Source organism: Lampetra planeri, chromosome 40, assembly GCF_965212315.1.
Source record: "Lampetra planeri chromosome 40, kcLamPlan1.2.h2, whole genome shotgun sequence".
Taxonomy (NCBI): domain Eukaryota; kingdom Metazoa; phylum Chordata; class Hyperoartia; order Petromyzontiformes; family Petromyzontidae; genus Lampetra; species Lampetra planeri.
In genome coordinates this window covers 1,831,617-1,849,637 of record NC_136146.1, presented here as the reverse complement: position 1 = coordinate 1,849,637, position 18,021 = coordinate 1,831,617, and the positions used below count along the sequence as shown (strand labels likewise).

At 46.5% G+C, this 18,021-nt stretch overlaps 1 protein-coding gene across 1 annotated transcript in view; it reads left to right on the top strand.

Moving 5' to 3' along the window:
* LOC144731717 (contactin-4-like) overlaps positions 1 to 16,960 on the top strand; it is a 151,097-nt gene extending 134,137 nt beyond the window's left edge. Inside the window, exons 19-23 of the mRNA XM_078612904.1 lie at positions 4,845 to 4,960; positions 7,001 to 7,187; positions 10,412 to 10,524; positions 11,812 to 11,980; positions 16,337 to 16,960. Coding sequence (XP_078469030.1) covers positions 4,845 to 4,960; positions 7,001 to 7,187; positions 10,412 to 10,524; positions 11,812 to 11,980; positions 16,337 to 16,446 — 695 coding nt within the window. The 3' untranslated portion in view covers positions 16,447 to 16,960. The remainder of the gene's footprint in view (positions 1 to 4,844; positions 4,961 to 7,000; positions 7,188 to 10,411; positions 10,525 to 11,811; positions 11,981 to 16,336) is intronic.
* Positions 16,961 to 18,021: the final 1,061 nt, after the last annotated feature.

Genomic DNA, 18,021 nt, shown 5'->3' with positions numbered 1-18,021 from the left:
GTCCGTCCGTTATTTGGGGCACATTGTGAGTGCCGAGGGGGTGTCCACGGATCCGGAAAAGACGGCGTGTGTCCGGGATTGGCCGACTCCGGCCTCTGTGGGGGATGTTCGACGGTTTTTGGGATTTGCCTCGTATTACCGAAGATTTGTGCCGGGGTTTGCGACGATTGCGAGGCCCTTGCATCTCCTTACGGGTAAAGGACGGAAATTTGTTTGGGGAGAGCCGGAAGAGGCGGCCTTTCGGAGTCTGCGTGATCTATTGGCTACGGCCCCGACATTGGATTATCCCGATTTTGATCGCCCTTTCATTCTCGATACGGACGCGAGTGACACAGGTATTGGGGCGGTATTATCACAGTCTAAAGGGGGCGTAGAGCGCGTCGTGGCGTATGGTAGCCGAGTCTTGTCGCCTGCGGAAACACGCTACTGTGTCACTCGTAGAGAACTATTGGCGGTTGTTTTTTTCCTACGGCAATTTCGACCGTACCTTTACGGTCGTTCTTTTATTGTGCGTACGGATCATGCGGCCTTGCAATATGCACTTAAAATGGACCAGCCATCGGGACAGTGGGCACGTTGGTTGGACACGCTGCAGGAGTTTTCCTTCCAAATTCAACATCGGAAGGGAGTGCGCCATGCGAACGCTGACGCACTTTCCAGATTACCAGGGCGCGCCCCTTGTAAATGTGCGTCGGGGACGCATAGGTGTTCGCCGATTCTCAACCCCCCTCAGCCGCTCACGTTGGCCGTCGGGAAGTCGGATACTCCGATGGAACCGGGACCGACTGATGGGGTTTTGAATCTGCCGCGGTCTGTCTGGATTCGGGAACAGATGATGGACGAGTCGTTGTTGTCCATGCGGAAGCGGTCTATGAGGGACAAGGGGAGTCCGAGTTCGGCTGTGGGGCCGCGAACCGCTCTCCGAGATGGTCTGCTTATGTGGCAAGAAAGGTTCCAGGAAAGCTGGCGTGTGGTGGTACCAACGTCCTTGCGATTTGAGTTGATTAGAACTCTCCATTGTGACACACTATTGCATTTAGGGGTGCAGAAGACCTTGTTGACGTTACAACGTCATTATTTTTGGCACGGCATGGCGACAGATGTCGTAGGGCACGTGCGCGCGTGCCCTGAATGCGCCCGGCGTAAGCCGCCTAAACATCCTTACGTGCCGCCTCTCCAGTCGATTCAGGTGTCTCGAGTCAATGAATTGGTGGCACTGGACATATTGGGACCCTTCCCACCATCGGCGAGGGGAAATAAATATTTGCTGGTAGGGGTCGAGTATCTCTCCCGTTGGCCGATGGCCTGGCCGTTGCCCGATCAGTCGGCCGCGGCCATCACCGACGCCTTTTTGTTTGGGTACATTATGGACAAGGGGGCGCCGGAGAGACTCCTCACGGACCAGGGCCGAAATTTCTCTTCTAAATTATTGGCTGAAGTGTGCGCAGGCCTTGGGACTAAGAAGATACGGACATCTCCATACCATCCGCAGACGGATGGTATGGTTGAGCGGCTGAACAGGACATTGTCTGCCATGCTTTGCCATACTGTGAGTGAACAGCAATCGGATTGGGATCTGCACATCCCCGGAGTGCTTTCGGCGTACAGGATGACGCCCCATGCGGCTACAGGGTATTCGCCGTTTTACCTTATGTATGGTCGGGAAAACGTGCCTCCGGTGGATGTGCAATTGGGTACTGGGGTGAAGGGACCTCGTAAACCACTCCCTGAATACATTCAGGACACGGTTCGCCGGGTTACGGAGGCGCGGGAAAACGCCCGCGTGGCTACGGCCAAAGCCCAGGCCCGGAACGAGCGGTATGCTCGGCGGTCTGAGGGGGAGTGCCCCTGGAAGGTGGGAGACCTGGCCTGGCTCCATTGCCCGCAGGTGCGGCCGGGGACCTCTCCTAAATTGCACAAACCTTGGCATGGTCCTGTGCGCCTCATTGAGGTTCCCAATCCACAGTCGGCGCGCGTTCAGTTTGGTTCTCGCCGTTGGTTTGTTCATACGTCGCGGTTGAAACCATATGTTGCTCCCCTACGTGATGCGTCATCTCCCAATGTTGCCTTGCCGGGGTCTGTTGCTGCTGACTCTGACTCTTCCCCGCCTGCGTCCATTGATCTTGCTAGAGCGCCTGTCGTACCTGTTCCAGACAGGCCGACCGTGACACCGCGGGGGAGGAGTGGGCCTGCTCGGAGGGCGCCTGCCAAGGCTGCGGGACCTTCAAGCCCGGCGACCCTTCCGACCCCGCTGCAGGCGCATTCGCCGAATATGACCAAGACTGATTCGTCAGGGACACGAGATGTCGGTGGACTTCCAATCGCAGCGGGGGAATTACCCCCTGTCATTTCTCGTGTTCCATCGCGTCCCCGTTCTACAAGTGGGCCGCCGACCGTCCGGGACGGGCCGGCGACCCGCACTCGTTCCAAATCGCTTACGTTTCGTTGATTGTATGTTGTTATTGTTCTTTTTCTTGCCGTCGTATTTATCGCATGCTTTCGTACGTTCGTCGATGTTACTTGTGTGTTGTTCTTGTTGTTATATTGCATGCTTAGTGTCCTTTAAGGGGGAAGGTCGGTTCACCGCATTACGCTTTGGTGTTGTTCAGCCGAGGTCGGCTGGGTTTTTTCTATGGGGGAGGGTGGTGTAATGCGGGCGAAAGCGACCTTCCGGATGTGACGTCACGAGGAGGCGGAGCCAGGTGACGTGGGTGAAAGGTAGGGGGTCCTTAAGCGGGTAAACCGGAAGGAGAAGGCAGTCGGGGTGTGAATGGAAAGGTGTGGGGCCACGCGGGCGTACGAGCCGAGGGGGCACCGTCAGAAGCGGGAGCCAACCCTGGGAACAGTAGGGAGCTACTGGGAGGTGTAAAGCTGCAGATAGAGATAGGCAGTAAGGCTGTGTGTGAGGAGCAGTGGGGTGGCTGCCAGGAGTCGCAGGAGCGACGAGAAGGCGAGACAGCACGAGGCCGTCAGAGCTGCAGCAGGAACAGCCAAGGGAGCTGTGTGAGAGTACAGCAGCGGAGCTGCTGTGGGGCTGCAAGAGCGACAAGAACAGCAGCGGGGCTGCTGATGTGGACTGGAGTGACATCGGAACCAGCACAGAGAGAATAAGAGAGACAGCCGTGTGGGAACGCAGTACGGACCGAATAAAGGACACTGAGCCAGAGATCGTGGTCAAGTCTTTTATTACACAAGTACTTGATTGATATGTGGAGACAGAGAATGGAGCTCTTAACCGTATTCGCGTTTACCCATAATTCTCCAAGGCATCATGGAATGAGCTTGTGTACGGGCCTTAGTTTCGCATTGAACGGGGCCTCAGAGTTTATATGAAGTGCACTTGTCAATCTCATCCGGTAATCCAGCAGCGTTTGTTGAACGAGCCTCACTGCTGATGAGACCCAGGATTTAAAAACCGGTGCAGAACATGCTTTGGCAAATGCTGCTTGATAATATTGGTTTGGACAAATCAATAGGCTGATAGACTGAATGCATTTGTATTTATATGTCAGAGATAGCATGCAGGTCTGCTTATTTATTGCCTTCATATAAGACTCACCTGGCAAAAAAAAAGCGGAAGACTAAGCCTGTTCACGATATACAGTTTAACATTAAACTTCTACGAATAATTGTATCATCAATTAACATATACACGTTTGAATATACGCCCATCAATGCAACTCTCTTTTCACAAAATTGATATCTTTCACACAAACAAAAATGTTTTACTTTTAACGCCTTCAAGCACACTTTTCCAAGGGTAGTTAAGAGGCTGAAGAATGAACACGGGGTATATGACACCTCTTCAGATATAAAGGTCGCCTAGGAGTTGATGTCTGAAATGAAACAAAATCCCATCCCAAGGGCTTTTGTGGTCGGCACTTTGCCCCAAAGCATCACAAAGAGCACCGTGTACTGAATCCAAACCGCTGATTGACATTTCATACTCCAAGAGCGTCGAGAAAATAGCCCAATTTGTGCCAAGGTCTTTTATAACCGCATGTATGGTCTCGAGCAAGTGTGCTGTTCTACGCTCTCCCTGAGCCAGCTTAGCAAAAAAAGCGAGGCAACTTTGTCGCCGTTATTACTTTGTTAAATTGTGAAAGCTATTCCGACTCAAAGCAGGTGTGTGTACGCCAGGATGGCTTGCCATTGCCGCTGGCCTTGTGTGCGTTCAGCATTGCTGGAGCACATTTGTGACATTTACAGAGACCTTGGCGTGGATTTGGCTACTTTCACGATGGTATTGGAGTTTTAAATATCGAAAAGTGGTTTGGATTCAAAGAACGGTGCTCATTGTGATGCTTTGGGGGGCCACGTGCCAACCACACGGAGCTATGGATGGGGTATTGCTTCTGGGCAGGCACCAGACGCCAAGGCGAGGCCTGTATCTAAAGACCTGTCGTGCGGTCCGTGGTCATTTAATAGCTACCCATCTTTGGCAAAATGTGCCTTAAAGCATTTGAAGTCAATTTTGGTGGGAATCAATTGCGTGAAAAGAGATTTGCATTGATGGGGAAGATATGCGGTCGTATTAATTTTAATTGTCCATAAAATTATACGTAAAGGATAAAAGTTTAAATTATACATGGCCAAATGGGTAAGTGTGCCATTTCAGTAGTAGATCAGTTACATTTTAAGATAAGCTCTTCTCTCCTCCTTGTCAATGAACGTGAGTTATTTTTATATGTCTATGTTAATACATTCATTTATATTATTTTTTTAAGGCAAAGTGTGAATATTTAAATAAGAAATGCCACCTAAACACTTAGCGTGTGTGCCACGTGAATTAGTCATGAAACTGCCACGTTGAAAAATTGCACCTTGCAATGCGTCGCCTCCAGAACCTAACGTGCCTCCATCAAGCGTGACTGCAAGGAGCCTGTCATCCAAGGAAGTAGAGGTGATGTGGAGACCAGTTCCACTCAATGCAAGCTTGGAACGTGTGCAAGGATATGAAGTGAGTTTGATGCGGAAGCAGATTTTGATGGCGTTGATAAATGCATTCGTATCTCCTGTTCGCGGTGAAGGTCAAGGTGCAAGCCTGTAATCGCTTTGCGTTTTGCTGAGCAATTGGTGAACGAGCAACACCTTTCTGCAATTGAAATCCGCGTTTAATCACTTTCACTGCCCCAGATTCAAAGCCGGGATCTCAGTCGTACTGGCTTATGCTGCTGTCGTAGAGAATAAATACCACATTAACCATCCACTCCTTATTCGTTGAATCACATTTCTTAACAAACAAACAAAAAAGTAGTTGAGGTGCAGCCCTGCAATGTTTTGCTTACTGGAGGTAGCTCTCGATGACTCCTCAAGAGCGTAATTGGCCTACTCTTCCACACTGGCAAGACGTCTTGGAAGAGAATATTTGTGGAATAAGAATTATATGTACAAATGCAAGCTGTATGACTGCATTAGGAGGTAAAGTCATTTGGGAAATTTTCAAGTGGTTAAAGTGATTTCCTGTTCATATGAGCATCGAGGCATTGTTTATCTCTTGTTTACAGCCCTGAGCCAGTGGTGGGAATTCCATATTCCTATGACGGGAGAGGGTTGATCCAACCACCACAGTTGACTTCTGCACAAAGTAGTGCTCAACCAGCCTTTCGACTCGCAAGCTACCTGGACTGCTCTGGGGCCATATAATATTATTGTCTGCAGTGTTATCCTCACCACGTGAAGGAACATTTCAGTCGATAGACTATTTTCTGAAAATATTGTTCTTCGTGACAAATACAGAGCTTTTACCTTAAGATGATCAAAGCAATAGCAAAACACGTTCCTACATCAAATTGAAGTAAATCCGAAAAAAACACTACAATCCTTGACAGGTGGCTGATTAAAATGGGGAGATATTGAAAGTCTCACAGACCTTACTTTAGATGCATTCTTTAGTATATATTTTTGTTGTTTATTACTTGTAAAATAGTTGAAATTTTACGAGTGGCTCTGTGGGGAAATTACATAGCAGGCGTAAGTCTTGTTACTTTTGATATTCAATGTACTTTTTGTCACTCCCGAATTAACTTTGTTTTCTTGTTCCAGTTATAATTTATTCCAATGCATCAGTCCGTATTCCCAAAACATACTCTTTAGTTTTTTCGGTAAAGTCACGTAGCTTAAAATAATAATAATAAAATAAATGGGAAAACGATTTTGTTTTCCTACATGACTTTACCGAAAAAAATCAAAGAGTATGAATCCTTGCAGTCACGAAAACTTCAAATCTAAAATGAATACTTACCCCCACCTGCCCCCATGATAAATTGTTATTTTTGAAAATGTATTGGGCACAGCCTCTCCTTGTATGCACAATGGGTAAGAGCTCCAAGGGAACGCACGGAAGACAAAAGCCCGATTGCATCATTACTCAATCTGTTTAGAGTTGAATATGTGTTGACATCTCGTGGTGGCTAGATGCTAACAAAGAGTGGCGAGATGTTAACGTCCTCGCCTGATATGCAGGAGGTTGTGGGTTCTATCCCGACCCTGACGCCTGCTGTATATTTGGAATTTGCGTGTTTTCCCCATGGTCGTGTGGACTTTTGCTCCGGGTCCTCCAGTTTATTCCTCCAAATTTAGAATCATGCATTCAAAGTATTTAGCTGCTATAAAATTCCACGTGATAAGCCACTTCGTTGAGTTATCATTTGTGATAAACAAACATAGAAATAAAATAGTTTTTAATAGTTGAAAGTTTGTGTCATTAAACAAGGCCACACGACAGCGTTGTCTACATTCGCAGGCGAATTGCATTCTACAAAATTGCATGCGCACATCCACACACACACTGGCAAATTGAAATAGCTGGCTCACTTTGGCACCTTGAGAAAGAACACAAAGTACTGGTTACTTGCGAACGGCATTGTAGCCCCGCATATGAAAACCCATCACGCAGGATGACTTTGCTGTGTCCTTGCTTTTGGAAAGGTGTCTCCTGCACGGTTGCTTTATTTCTTCCCCATTTCTGAGGTTCCCGTTGTTTTTCTGCCCCCTTCAGATCGTGTTCTGGAAAAGTGGCGAGAGGGAGGACACGGCGGAGAGGATCAGAGTGGCTGGCTCGGACACGGCCGCTCGCATCTCGGGGCTCAAGTGCAACACGCAATACGAGGTCGCAGCGCACGCCTACAACAGCGCAGGGGTCGGACCCCCGAGTGAAGTAACGACGGTCACCACCAAGAAATCACGTAGGAATTTCATGGCACGACACTCTCCGTTCTATTTTTTTTTTGCCGAACGGAGGGTTCGATTTTTTCATTCGTCGCAAGCGAACTACCGCAGTTAACTGCGCCACGGGCTTTGTACCACATGACGTCTGACGTTTCATTTCGCCGGCACGCGCTGGGAGCCTCTCTAGCAACTGAATTGTTGAATCATCTCACAGGCACGCGGAGCGAAGCGGGATGCCGTTTGGTGCGAAGCTCCGCGTGTTGCAAGCTTTTTCAATTCGGTTGCTGAAGAAGCACGTGGCATGTGGAGGGAAATGTTGAACGTGTCCCGCAATGCGCAGTCCAGCACGGAAGCTCATCGGAGAGTGATACGGCACAAATACAGAAACCTACCGAGTAGAGCAACTTTTAAACTTATTTTAAGATGACAAAGTTGGTCCAGTTTCCTGACTTCAGATGCTCGCTTGTGGATGAATACATTTAAATGAAAGTGTGTTTCCAATAAATGGCTGTAAAGGAACCCACTCATAAACAGCTCTGAGCCAGTGAATAAAATTTCATATTTCTATGGTGGGGTTGACTTTGAATAAAAGGCAGTACTCATTTTATGGTAATTTGAATTCGCATCTTTTCGATTGCAAGCCACACATTTTACTGCTGTACCACCTGGGGCAAATATATATTAAAAAAATCTAACATTTTCGTAAATTACTCTCACGTGCACACGTTATTAATCGTACCATATGGACATAGTTCATTGGTTTCTGAGGACGCTTTTCCAGTGGTTGGTTGGTTTTCCACCAATCAAAATCAACCACCGTTGGGTTGGCTGCCCACCACTTGCATTAACATTGGCTGCTGACATTTGGGCTACGCCCATTTCAAACCCTTATAAATAGTTTGCCTTTGGAAGCTAACCCCCCTTTTCCTGAAGACGACCGCTTGTGTTACGATCGAAACATTGTAGTTTTTGCTTTTTGTTATTTTATTTGAACCTATTTACGTGACTTTACCGAAAAACCCAACGAATATGAATTCCTGCAGTCACGAAAGCGTTAAGTCAAGATCTATACAGACTCTAGCTGTTCCTGAGGAATTCCCAGGCGTTCTCAGGCCAGCTGAGCGACATCGTCCAGCAAGCAGCGTGTCCTGGGCCAGCCCCAGGATTTTTCGCTCAGTAGGACGTGTTGCTGCTCGGTAGAGTTCCAGGGGGAGGCTACCGGGGGGCATCTTTACCGGGTGCCTGAACCACCTCAACTGACTCCTCTCGATCCAGAGGAGCAGCGCCTCGACTCTGAGGCCCTTCTGGATTAACGCGCTCCTCACCCGATCACGGAGAGTGATCGCGGCAACCCTGCGGAGAAACCTCATTTCCGCCCCTTGCACCCTCGATCTCATCCTGTCGAATATTACCCAAAGCTCATGACCATAGGTGAGGGTGGGAACATAGATCGACGGAGCTTTGTTCGAGAACTCAGCTCCCGCTTCCCTACCACGGAGCGGTACAGTGCCCGCAACGCTGCGGACGCCGCACCGATCCGCAGGCCGATCTCCCGCTCCCACTCACCATCACTCGCGAAAGACACCTCGAGGTATTTAAACTCCTCCACTCGGGGCAGCTGTTCCTCCCTCACCTGGAGAGCACACTCCACCGTCTCCCGGGAGTGAACCACGACCTCAGATTTGGAGGTGCTGGTCCTCATTCCAGCCGCTTCATGCTCGGCATCAAACGCTGGAGATCACAGACTGACGAGGCAAAGAGGACGACGTCATCTGCAAAGAACAGCCACGTCACCTCCATGTCCCCGTACTGGATACTATCCATACCTCGGCTGCGCCTTGATATCTTGTGTCCATGAAAATCACAAACAGGAGCGGACACAAGACGCACCCTTGGCGGAGTCCGACACAATGACCGACTTTTATTTAACACCAATAATACGGACACAGCTCTCACTCCGGGAATAGAGTTGACCAGATAGTGCACTTAAGCGGCACCGGTACATCGTACTCCCACAGCACTTCCCACAAGACATCGTGGGGAACACGGTCATATGCGTTCTCAAAATAAAAATAGGTTTTACCCTTTCTGGCAATATAACAGGTTGTTAAGATGTTCAAACACCAAACGGAAACCTTTTGCAAGGAATCAAGTTCGCATTAACCACACGTACTTTTGGTGACCATGCAATTAAACATGCTCTGATAATATATGATGCGTTGTTTTTGAAAATGATTGGCCTACACCAGAGACAGCCTTCTTTATGACCTAGTCTCACCAGTGTCCGACCAGAGAACACCAACAAGCGAACAAAGACACTGCACATATCAAAGCATTCATAGCTCGCGGTGAGCAGCTATATCATGGTACCTTTTGTCCAGTTTCAAAGTATCAAAAATAAAAAATAAAGATTTTACCCTTTCTAGCAAAATATATGTGTGTATGCATACTTAAAAAAGTATGGCATCTTTTATTAAGAAACGGAAATTCCAATGCATTTAAAATAATAGAGCCTTGGGACATGTTCACAGGAACCAGTGCATTGGCTCAGTCTTCCGATGGATCGAGCGACCAATTGTAGCTGTGCATGATGGGAACGTGCCCGTGGTCTCCGTCATCCGTCTCCCCATAAACATTTGCGCACGAACGCAATCAATATCAGATGGAAAGCAATAATTTTCAAGACTGTTCGTAATCTTTTCAATCAATCAAGCATGCGCGCTCACATCAGTGGACCGATTGTTTTTTGTGGTTTTCGCTTTATTGTTTTTACTCGCGACATGGCCCGGATGGGAGCGAGCGCATCCACCGCTTGTTTTGCTGAGGATTGTTTGCGGTTGAAGCCCCTCCAGCCGCGCCAGTTTATTCCGCGTGGCGCATGGACCGTGAACGCGTGCCCCATCTGCATCGCAGTGTACGATGAAAAACAAAAACGGGTGATCCCCGCGCGCCGGCATCACGATCCAAAATTCGCCAAAAATTTGTAAAAACAAAAAATGCCTCGAAAAATATTTCTTCATTGGAATAACCAATGGCTAATACCTGCCACTACTGATGGACAAATGCCCATTTGCAAGCCACTGCTGTGTCACTTTGCGCCGCACAGGGACAGGTGTCATTGGCGGTGTGGGAGGGGACGTCCCTAGGCTAAAACAAATACACCGCAGACACTTTGAGATGCTGGGGCATTTCAGCGCCCAACAAATGCAATGTTTTGTCCTTACTTGACCCGACGCCACAGCACCCAGCCGACCTCCATCTGGCCTTCAGTTGCGTCGCGACGGTGGAAGAGTGACCCTCGACTGGGAGAACGTCGTCGCGAGAGAAGATGAGTCTGCGGTTACGGGATACAGGGTAATGCGCGAGCACGACGATTGCAAAATACAACGGGATGGGGGCAGACAGTGGGATGAGTGATAGGACACGTCTGACAAAGCAGCTCCGTCATTATGAGACTCGCTGCCATTGCAACAAATCTTTACTCATTACGGGCAAATGTCTTAATGCATGCGTTCGCACAAAAGCAGCACATGTGCTCGCTCGCTCGCAATCAAATATATATTTATTTTCGACGTTATATATTTATATACTTTCTCTCTCAAATTCTCCCTGAGGCTGCATATTTGCAGCAGTATCCTCCGCAGATGCATATCGATAGCGTAAGAGGGGCCCATCGATACTATCAAAGTGAGGTGACATCATTGCACGATCAGCGAACGGGTAAAACTGATTCCATACAGTGCATCTGCTTGCTAGAGCAATATTTACAGAGGGACAGGCTACAATTGCTGCTCTAACTGCCCTCCTGCTCTAACCCTGCTATTGCGGCCAATTTCTCACGTCGGTTTAGTGCCGTTGGGCTACACGATGCATCTCATGACCTGTTAACTGGGATGCAAGTGCCATTGCCTTTTGATATTACAATTGATTTGAACCGCAATTTCAACAGTAACCCTCAATTGATCGTGAATAATAATATACACGATGCTTTGTTTCATTTCTGCATTCACAAAAGCCACATTGCCTCTTTGCCTACAGCACACAGTGATTATCATGATATATAACCCAATATTGGTGTTATAAAGCCTTGCTGCTGATTAATATACAGATAATATGAAATAGCAAATAGCACTGCTTGAGACTTAACATGGTGCATATTTTCAGCTCTGGTAATCTCTTCTGTTCACACACACAGCAGATTGCTATTCATATGTAAATGCGTTAATATCTTACATTCAAAGCAGCATTGAAAGGCATGGATAAGGGTTAATCCTAGAGTGTGGACAAAATATATAGGCACAATCGCAGAGCGCTATTTCTGTACACGTGCTTGTATATGCCATTAATCAGAAGCTAGTAAGCAGATTTTAATATATGCATACAAAGAATATGCAACTTTGTTAATGATAGCACGTGTTCGACCAACATTGTACGAGTGTGAAATAAATCGTGATATGTTCCAAATATTATAACCAAAGTGGTTTCACCACTTATCTGAGCTCGTGGTGCAAATTCCAAATTTCTATGTCAGGTAGAATACCAGCGCACGACCGCCGCACATTGCTCACTTCAGTATGGTAACATCTGTGTGCATTATACATTGAGATTGAATACATGGTGTTTGGCCGCTCGTGTGTGCAGATCACGTATCACTCGCTCGAAGGGACCACGCTGAAGGAGATCGTGACAAACCAGACATATGTGGAGCTGACCTTCCCTGACAGCGAAACGTACGTCATCCAAGTGAGGGCCCACAGCGAGGATGGAGAGGGCCCCGCCAGTCCCCAGCTCCGTATCCGGACTAACCCCGGTGAGGAGAATGCGCTGCTCGTTAACCCGGACACCCTGGGGGTGGTTTCCAGCATCCGCACATTGTTCGGAGCACATAATTCCTCACTGACCCCCCCCTCTCTCTCCACCTCCCTACGGCAACGCCCGTCCACGTGGCACCTCAATTAATAAGAACACGGCCGAATGTATCGCGTTTCTTGCACAGCTCGGAGGCCCCGTGATTTGCCGTGTCCCTTGCCTTGCAAATAAATAATATGCGGTGCGTGTTCAGCCTGCATGCGACCGCTACAAATACGTACGCGATTAATCACACCCACGCACCCACACACGCGCATACATGATTTGTGACAATTTGCTAACAGCATTCAATTCAAGCATCGATTCTTATTTCTCCCTTGATTTTACCGTCTGGATTTTAATTTTTTTTATTCATATTTTGTTTTTATTTCCTCTGTTACCCTGGATGTTATCGTAATATATTGCTTGCATGTAATTTGCATAAATCGTTAATAAGTGGTGTACGCGTGTGTCGTGTGCTTAAGAATTGATATTAATTGGTGAATCGATGCATACGTACATGTATCAATCAAAATTTGGTTCGGACATCGAGGTCTCGAACTGTTACAGCCTCATATCACTATACACTACACCAAACACTATTACACGCTACACTATACAAGACACTATGCAATACACTACTATACACTACACTACTATACACAACACTACTATAGACTATACACAATACACAACGATACACTACACTAATATTCACTATGATAAACTACACTACAATACACTACACTAGGATACACTACACAATACAGTATATTAATATACATTACACTACTACACACTAAACTACTATATGCACTACTATCCACTACTATACACGACTATTCACTACACTACTACCAACTAAACTATACTGTTACATACTCTTTGTTTTTTTCGGTTAAGTCACGTAGGTAATTTTTACTGGAGCAGTCAACACCTGATGCCGATTGCTTGTGTTGCTTCCAAAACGTCGTGATTTAATGTTATTTGTTTTCATTTTAATTTATTTTATATTTTTTACCCACGTGCCTTAACCGAAAAAACCAAAAAGTATGGATCCTTGCAGTCACGAAAACTTCAAATCTAGACTGCTACAGCCTCACTTCGGCTCTCTGCTGTCGCCCCCTCAGTGCGAGACTCTATCCCTTTGCACATCCGCAACATCAAATGCACCCTGACTTGTAAGAAACATCTAAAGGCCTCGTATATCTGTGTTGGGTCAGGGCTTTCGAGCAGCCCTGAGCTTGGCTCTGCGTCTCTGAATTGTTGACTTGTCTGGGAAATCTGGCGCGTTTTCAATTTCATTATTATTATGAAATACAAATATGCAAGTAAGCAACGGAGGGATTGCCAAGGTGTAATGGGTAGTGCACCAACGTTGAAGTGTAGAGCAAAAATACCGTCTGGAGGGCCTTTCTACACAGCTCCTTCTAGCCTAGTCCCTTCCACCGTCAGTGGCTTGAGAACGTAATTTCAGTGCTGCACCTTTAGCTTTTTACCTCTATAAGCATACTCATATACACGCGAATATGTAATTCCACCAAGAAATCAGAGAAAAGTATTTTCTTTATATCATCATTATTTCGAGCTGTTGATTTCTTTGATTGGTGTACTTATCTAGTTTATTACTGATACTGTGTTGTCAATTTCCTGCCCTTTAGCTGTGTGTGTCATGGTGCTTTCTTAACACCACATCTGACAGGTAGTGTGTCTCACACAGGGTACAACTCAGGGGGGGGGCATATTATGGGTCGCAGGACTTTGCAGTTTCTGGCCCATTTACATTTTAAATTTGCTTTCCAACCCACTAAATCTATAACAGTGAAACGGTGCAGAAGATAACATATGCTAGTAAACAAGTTATGATGCGTGTAAAACCTAGGATCATAAATCCAGCATCATAAAATAAAATAAAAATAGTTTTCATAATTTAAATTAGAACATTGTTCAAATGTATCTCAGGCTATATTTTACCAACTTTATAATAATGCAGAGTAGCACTTTCTCAGTTGACCACTAAAATGTAATTGATTTTAAAGATGTAATCGCTGATGCCGGATGAACAAACTTTTATTGAGTCGATGGAAACATGAGTCAGTTGTTCTGATGTTGGGTGGGTGAGTGCGTTTGGTGCTATAAGAGTGTGTCAGGGCCAACGCAAAGGCGAGACGCTTTTTAGTAATTACTGAAAATAAGGTTACATTGGCAGCCCTGGATCAGCTTGCTCACGACCACCGCTGGTGGAAGGGCCACCGCTAGTGCGAGCTCTCAATGGTATTTGGCCTACTCTTCCATTCCAGCGAGACATCTCAGAAGAGGTGTACATTAAGCAGTCCACCTCCTCAATCCTCCTTTCGTTACTCTCTCAAAGCCTCGCCTCTTCTCCATTGCCCATCCCCTTCCCTTCGCCCCTCCAACTCCTTCCCGTCCCTCCCCTATGACCCATCCGTGACCCCCCACGTGCCATTAGTGACGGGTCACTCATTCGTCGGGCCTTCATTTTTTGTTGTTGCCGATTTTAAACGATGCAAAGCGCCGCGGGGCCTAGGCGTTCTCTATAAATGTAGAAGAAATAAATAAATACGACGCGGTGCTGCCCAGACTTTACTTCACCGTACGCGCACGTGTCGATCGACTCAGTGCGCGCTATCCATTTATGCTGCTGGGTGGACAGAGGTGGTGGTGGTGGGTGGGTGGGTTAGGGTGACGATTCAAGAAACTTGCGTCGTTGTTTCAACTGCCACGCCGGGGAGGTCGAGTCGAACCGGCGACCTCTGGATTGCGAGCGCGGCGTGCTCACCGTGGTGACCCCACAGCCATTGCGACTCTCGACAATTGGTCACGTGTCCGGTGTCACGTGTCCAGTGGCACGTGCAAGCTCAGGCGTTCCTGTGAGGCTACGTTAAAACGTGTTGGGCTCTGAAAATTTAAGCGCAAGAGCCGGTATACTTTTCGCATGCGCCCATAGAGATTGCGTCACTTGTAAATTGCTCGTGACGAGGTGAACAGCCACTCGTCGTCGAGTGCCTTCAAGTGATCAGCAGGTGTTGGGGTAAAATAAGTGAATGGAATGACAGGTCCCATCAACAACCATTGTGTTGAAATGGATAGACCCCCTTTGCTCTCTTAGCTCACCGTGACCCTTGTCAGAGACTTATCAGTGAAATAAATAGCACTTGCATTGGGGCCCGATAAGACTGCATCATTATGCAGAAAGGCTTCTGTAGCCTTATGTTTCTGCAATCGCCATCGTTGTATTGCTCGTGTTTACTTAACACTTTATCTTGGAGGTATGCACAATTACCCAACAAACAGTCACCGACCGGTATGATGAAATGTGTGGGCAAGCAACTCCCATGATTGAAGATTCTATGGGGAGGCTTTCATGCTAAGTGGCCAGAAACAATAGCACTCTTAACGTTGTAATGGATGAGAGTTCACGTGTTGACGTGTCCGTTGAATTGAGCAAGGTCATAGGAACTTGGGGAAAGAGACGATGGGAGGGAATTCCTAAAGCAGAGCAGTGCAAGTGAAGGAGCAAAGATAAGTGTTTTTTGATCTGCAGTGTGATGAGTGGGTGGGTGAGTGTGAGTGAATGAGTAGGTGATGTGTGAGTGGATGAGTGTTCTTGTGATCTGCAGTTTGGTGGCTGAATGTCATTCGGTTGAGATGAACCAGTCAATCTGTTAGACCGTGTCCTCAACACAGGCGAAGGAATAAATGGGTGAGTAGTAGCAATCGAAGAGTGATATGGGGATGACTGCCCGCCATGAGTGAGCAAGTGATCGCTGGATAAATCAAACTGCCTGCTTTTACTTTGTGAGTGATTACACGCAGTGAAGTAGGAACTGGGTGTTTTGACCTGCAGTGTGATGAGTTAAGTGGGTGAGTGAGTGAGTGGGTAAGTGGGTGATGTGTGAGTGGGTGAGTGTGTGATCGAGTGAGTGAGTCGGCCCGTCATCCCAATCAGTCAACCCATGGCACCTGCTGGGTCTGCCCCGTGACCTCCTGCCAGCCAGCGGCCGTTCGACACTTCACGTGACCTTAAAGTACACATAGCCTGGCACAAGCGCCGTGTTGACGTCACCGCCACCGCCACTTAGTGGCGAATGGCGGTTTTGTTGTTGTTGTCGTTGTGTGCGTGCATGAACTTGTTGTGATCTGGCTGAATTCAATATGGGATGACACAAAACTCCAAACACGCAGATCCGAATGCTGTGTACGTCATTGTGCGTGCATGTGTGCATGCATGTGCGTGTTCTTTTTTCCTCTCCCAAACTGTTTTTAATTTCGATGTCTTTTGTTTTCTGTCTGGCAGACGCAAACGCGGGCAACTCCAGCACATCGAAGAGAGGCCCGTCATTGCCGGCGCACGTCTTGTTCATCATCCTGGCTATCGTCCTCGCGACACAGGGTTCTCTCCCGTGAATCTGCAAAATGAAGATCGCATCGATGGATTTCCTCCCAGCGGAAAAAAAAATGATTCTAAGCTTATGTAGAGCTTTAGGAACCTAAAATTGCACTGGACTAATCATGGCTTATTTTAATTATTACGATATACCTGGAATTTGCGGCTGTCCTTTAACAAAAAATGCTTGTTTATTCATTCAGCCTATATACGAAAACAAGATGTAATAAAGAAACAAATCGCAGAAACTACTGTACTTTTACTGCAGTAGCTTTGTTTTACATGTTTTATACCCAAAAATAATCAGCTACGTTCACGCCTCTTCATTGTGGTCACTGGACAATGGTCGAGTGTTTCATGTTCGTGGCCCTTCCAAGTAGCTGACACATTTTTATTTCTTTCTGAATTGATGTCGTACTAAGTCGCAACGATTCACATTCGGAATTCGCAGTAATTGCATACACCTGGATATTGATTTTATTTGCACAAGTATGTAATGTTGGAAAATATATTATTTGTTCTTTTTAAAGATGAGCAATGAATGTTGGAATGATTGACAGTTCACTTTCAAAAACACGAAAGTTCGTTCGCACGTTCGTTTTTCAGTCCGCTTGGTCCTGGTGAGCATCGCGGCGGCAGCGTGTTAAGTAGAACGGTCCAGACCCCCCTCTCCCTGGCGACAGACTTCAGCACTACTATACACTACACTATACACTACTACACTATACACTACACTATACACTACTACACTATATACTACTACACTATACACTACTACACTATACACTACTATATTATACAGTACTATACACTATACACTACTATACACTACACTATACACTACTACACTATACACTACTACACTATACACTACTACACTATATACTACTACACTATACACTACTATACACTACACTATACACTACTACACTATATACTAGTACACTATACACTACTATACACTACACTATACACTACTACACTATACACTACTACACTATATACTACTACACTATATACTACTACACTATACACTACTATACACTACTACACTATACACTACTATACACTACTATACACTACTATACACTATACACTACTATACACTACTATACACTACTATACACTTTACACTACTAAACTATACACTACTACACTATACACTACTACACTATATACTACACTATACACTACAATACACTATACACTACTACATTATGCACTACTATACACAGCACTATACACTGCTATAAACTTACTCTAGCTCTTCCTGGGTTATTCCCAGGCCAGCCGAGTGACATCGTCCAACTAGCAGCAGCGTGGTCCCGGGGTCGGCCCCGGGGTCTTGGCCCAGTGGGACGTGCTGCTACTGCTGCTGCTGCCCGGTAGAGTATGAACGGGGAATATGAACGAGGAATACACGATATTGCGTGGATTATATCGTGTCATTCTTTTCTTCCCGGCAGCTTGTAGTATGGAAATGTAAATACACGTTTCTTGAGCGGCACACAGTTTATTACAAGAAAACAAAAGGTTTTGGCAAAGGTTGAAATGCAGCAGTGGAAGATTGGCTACACACACACGCGCATTACATT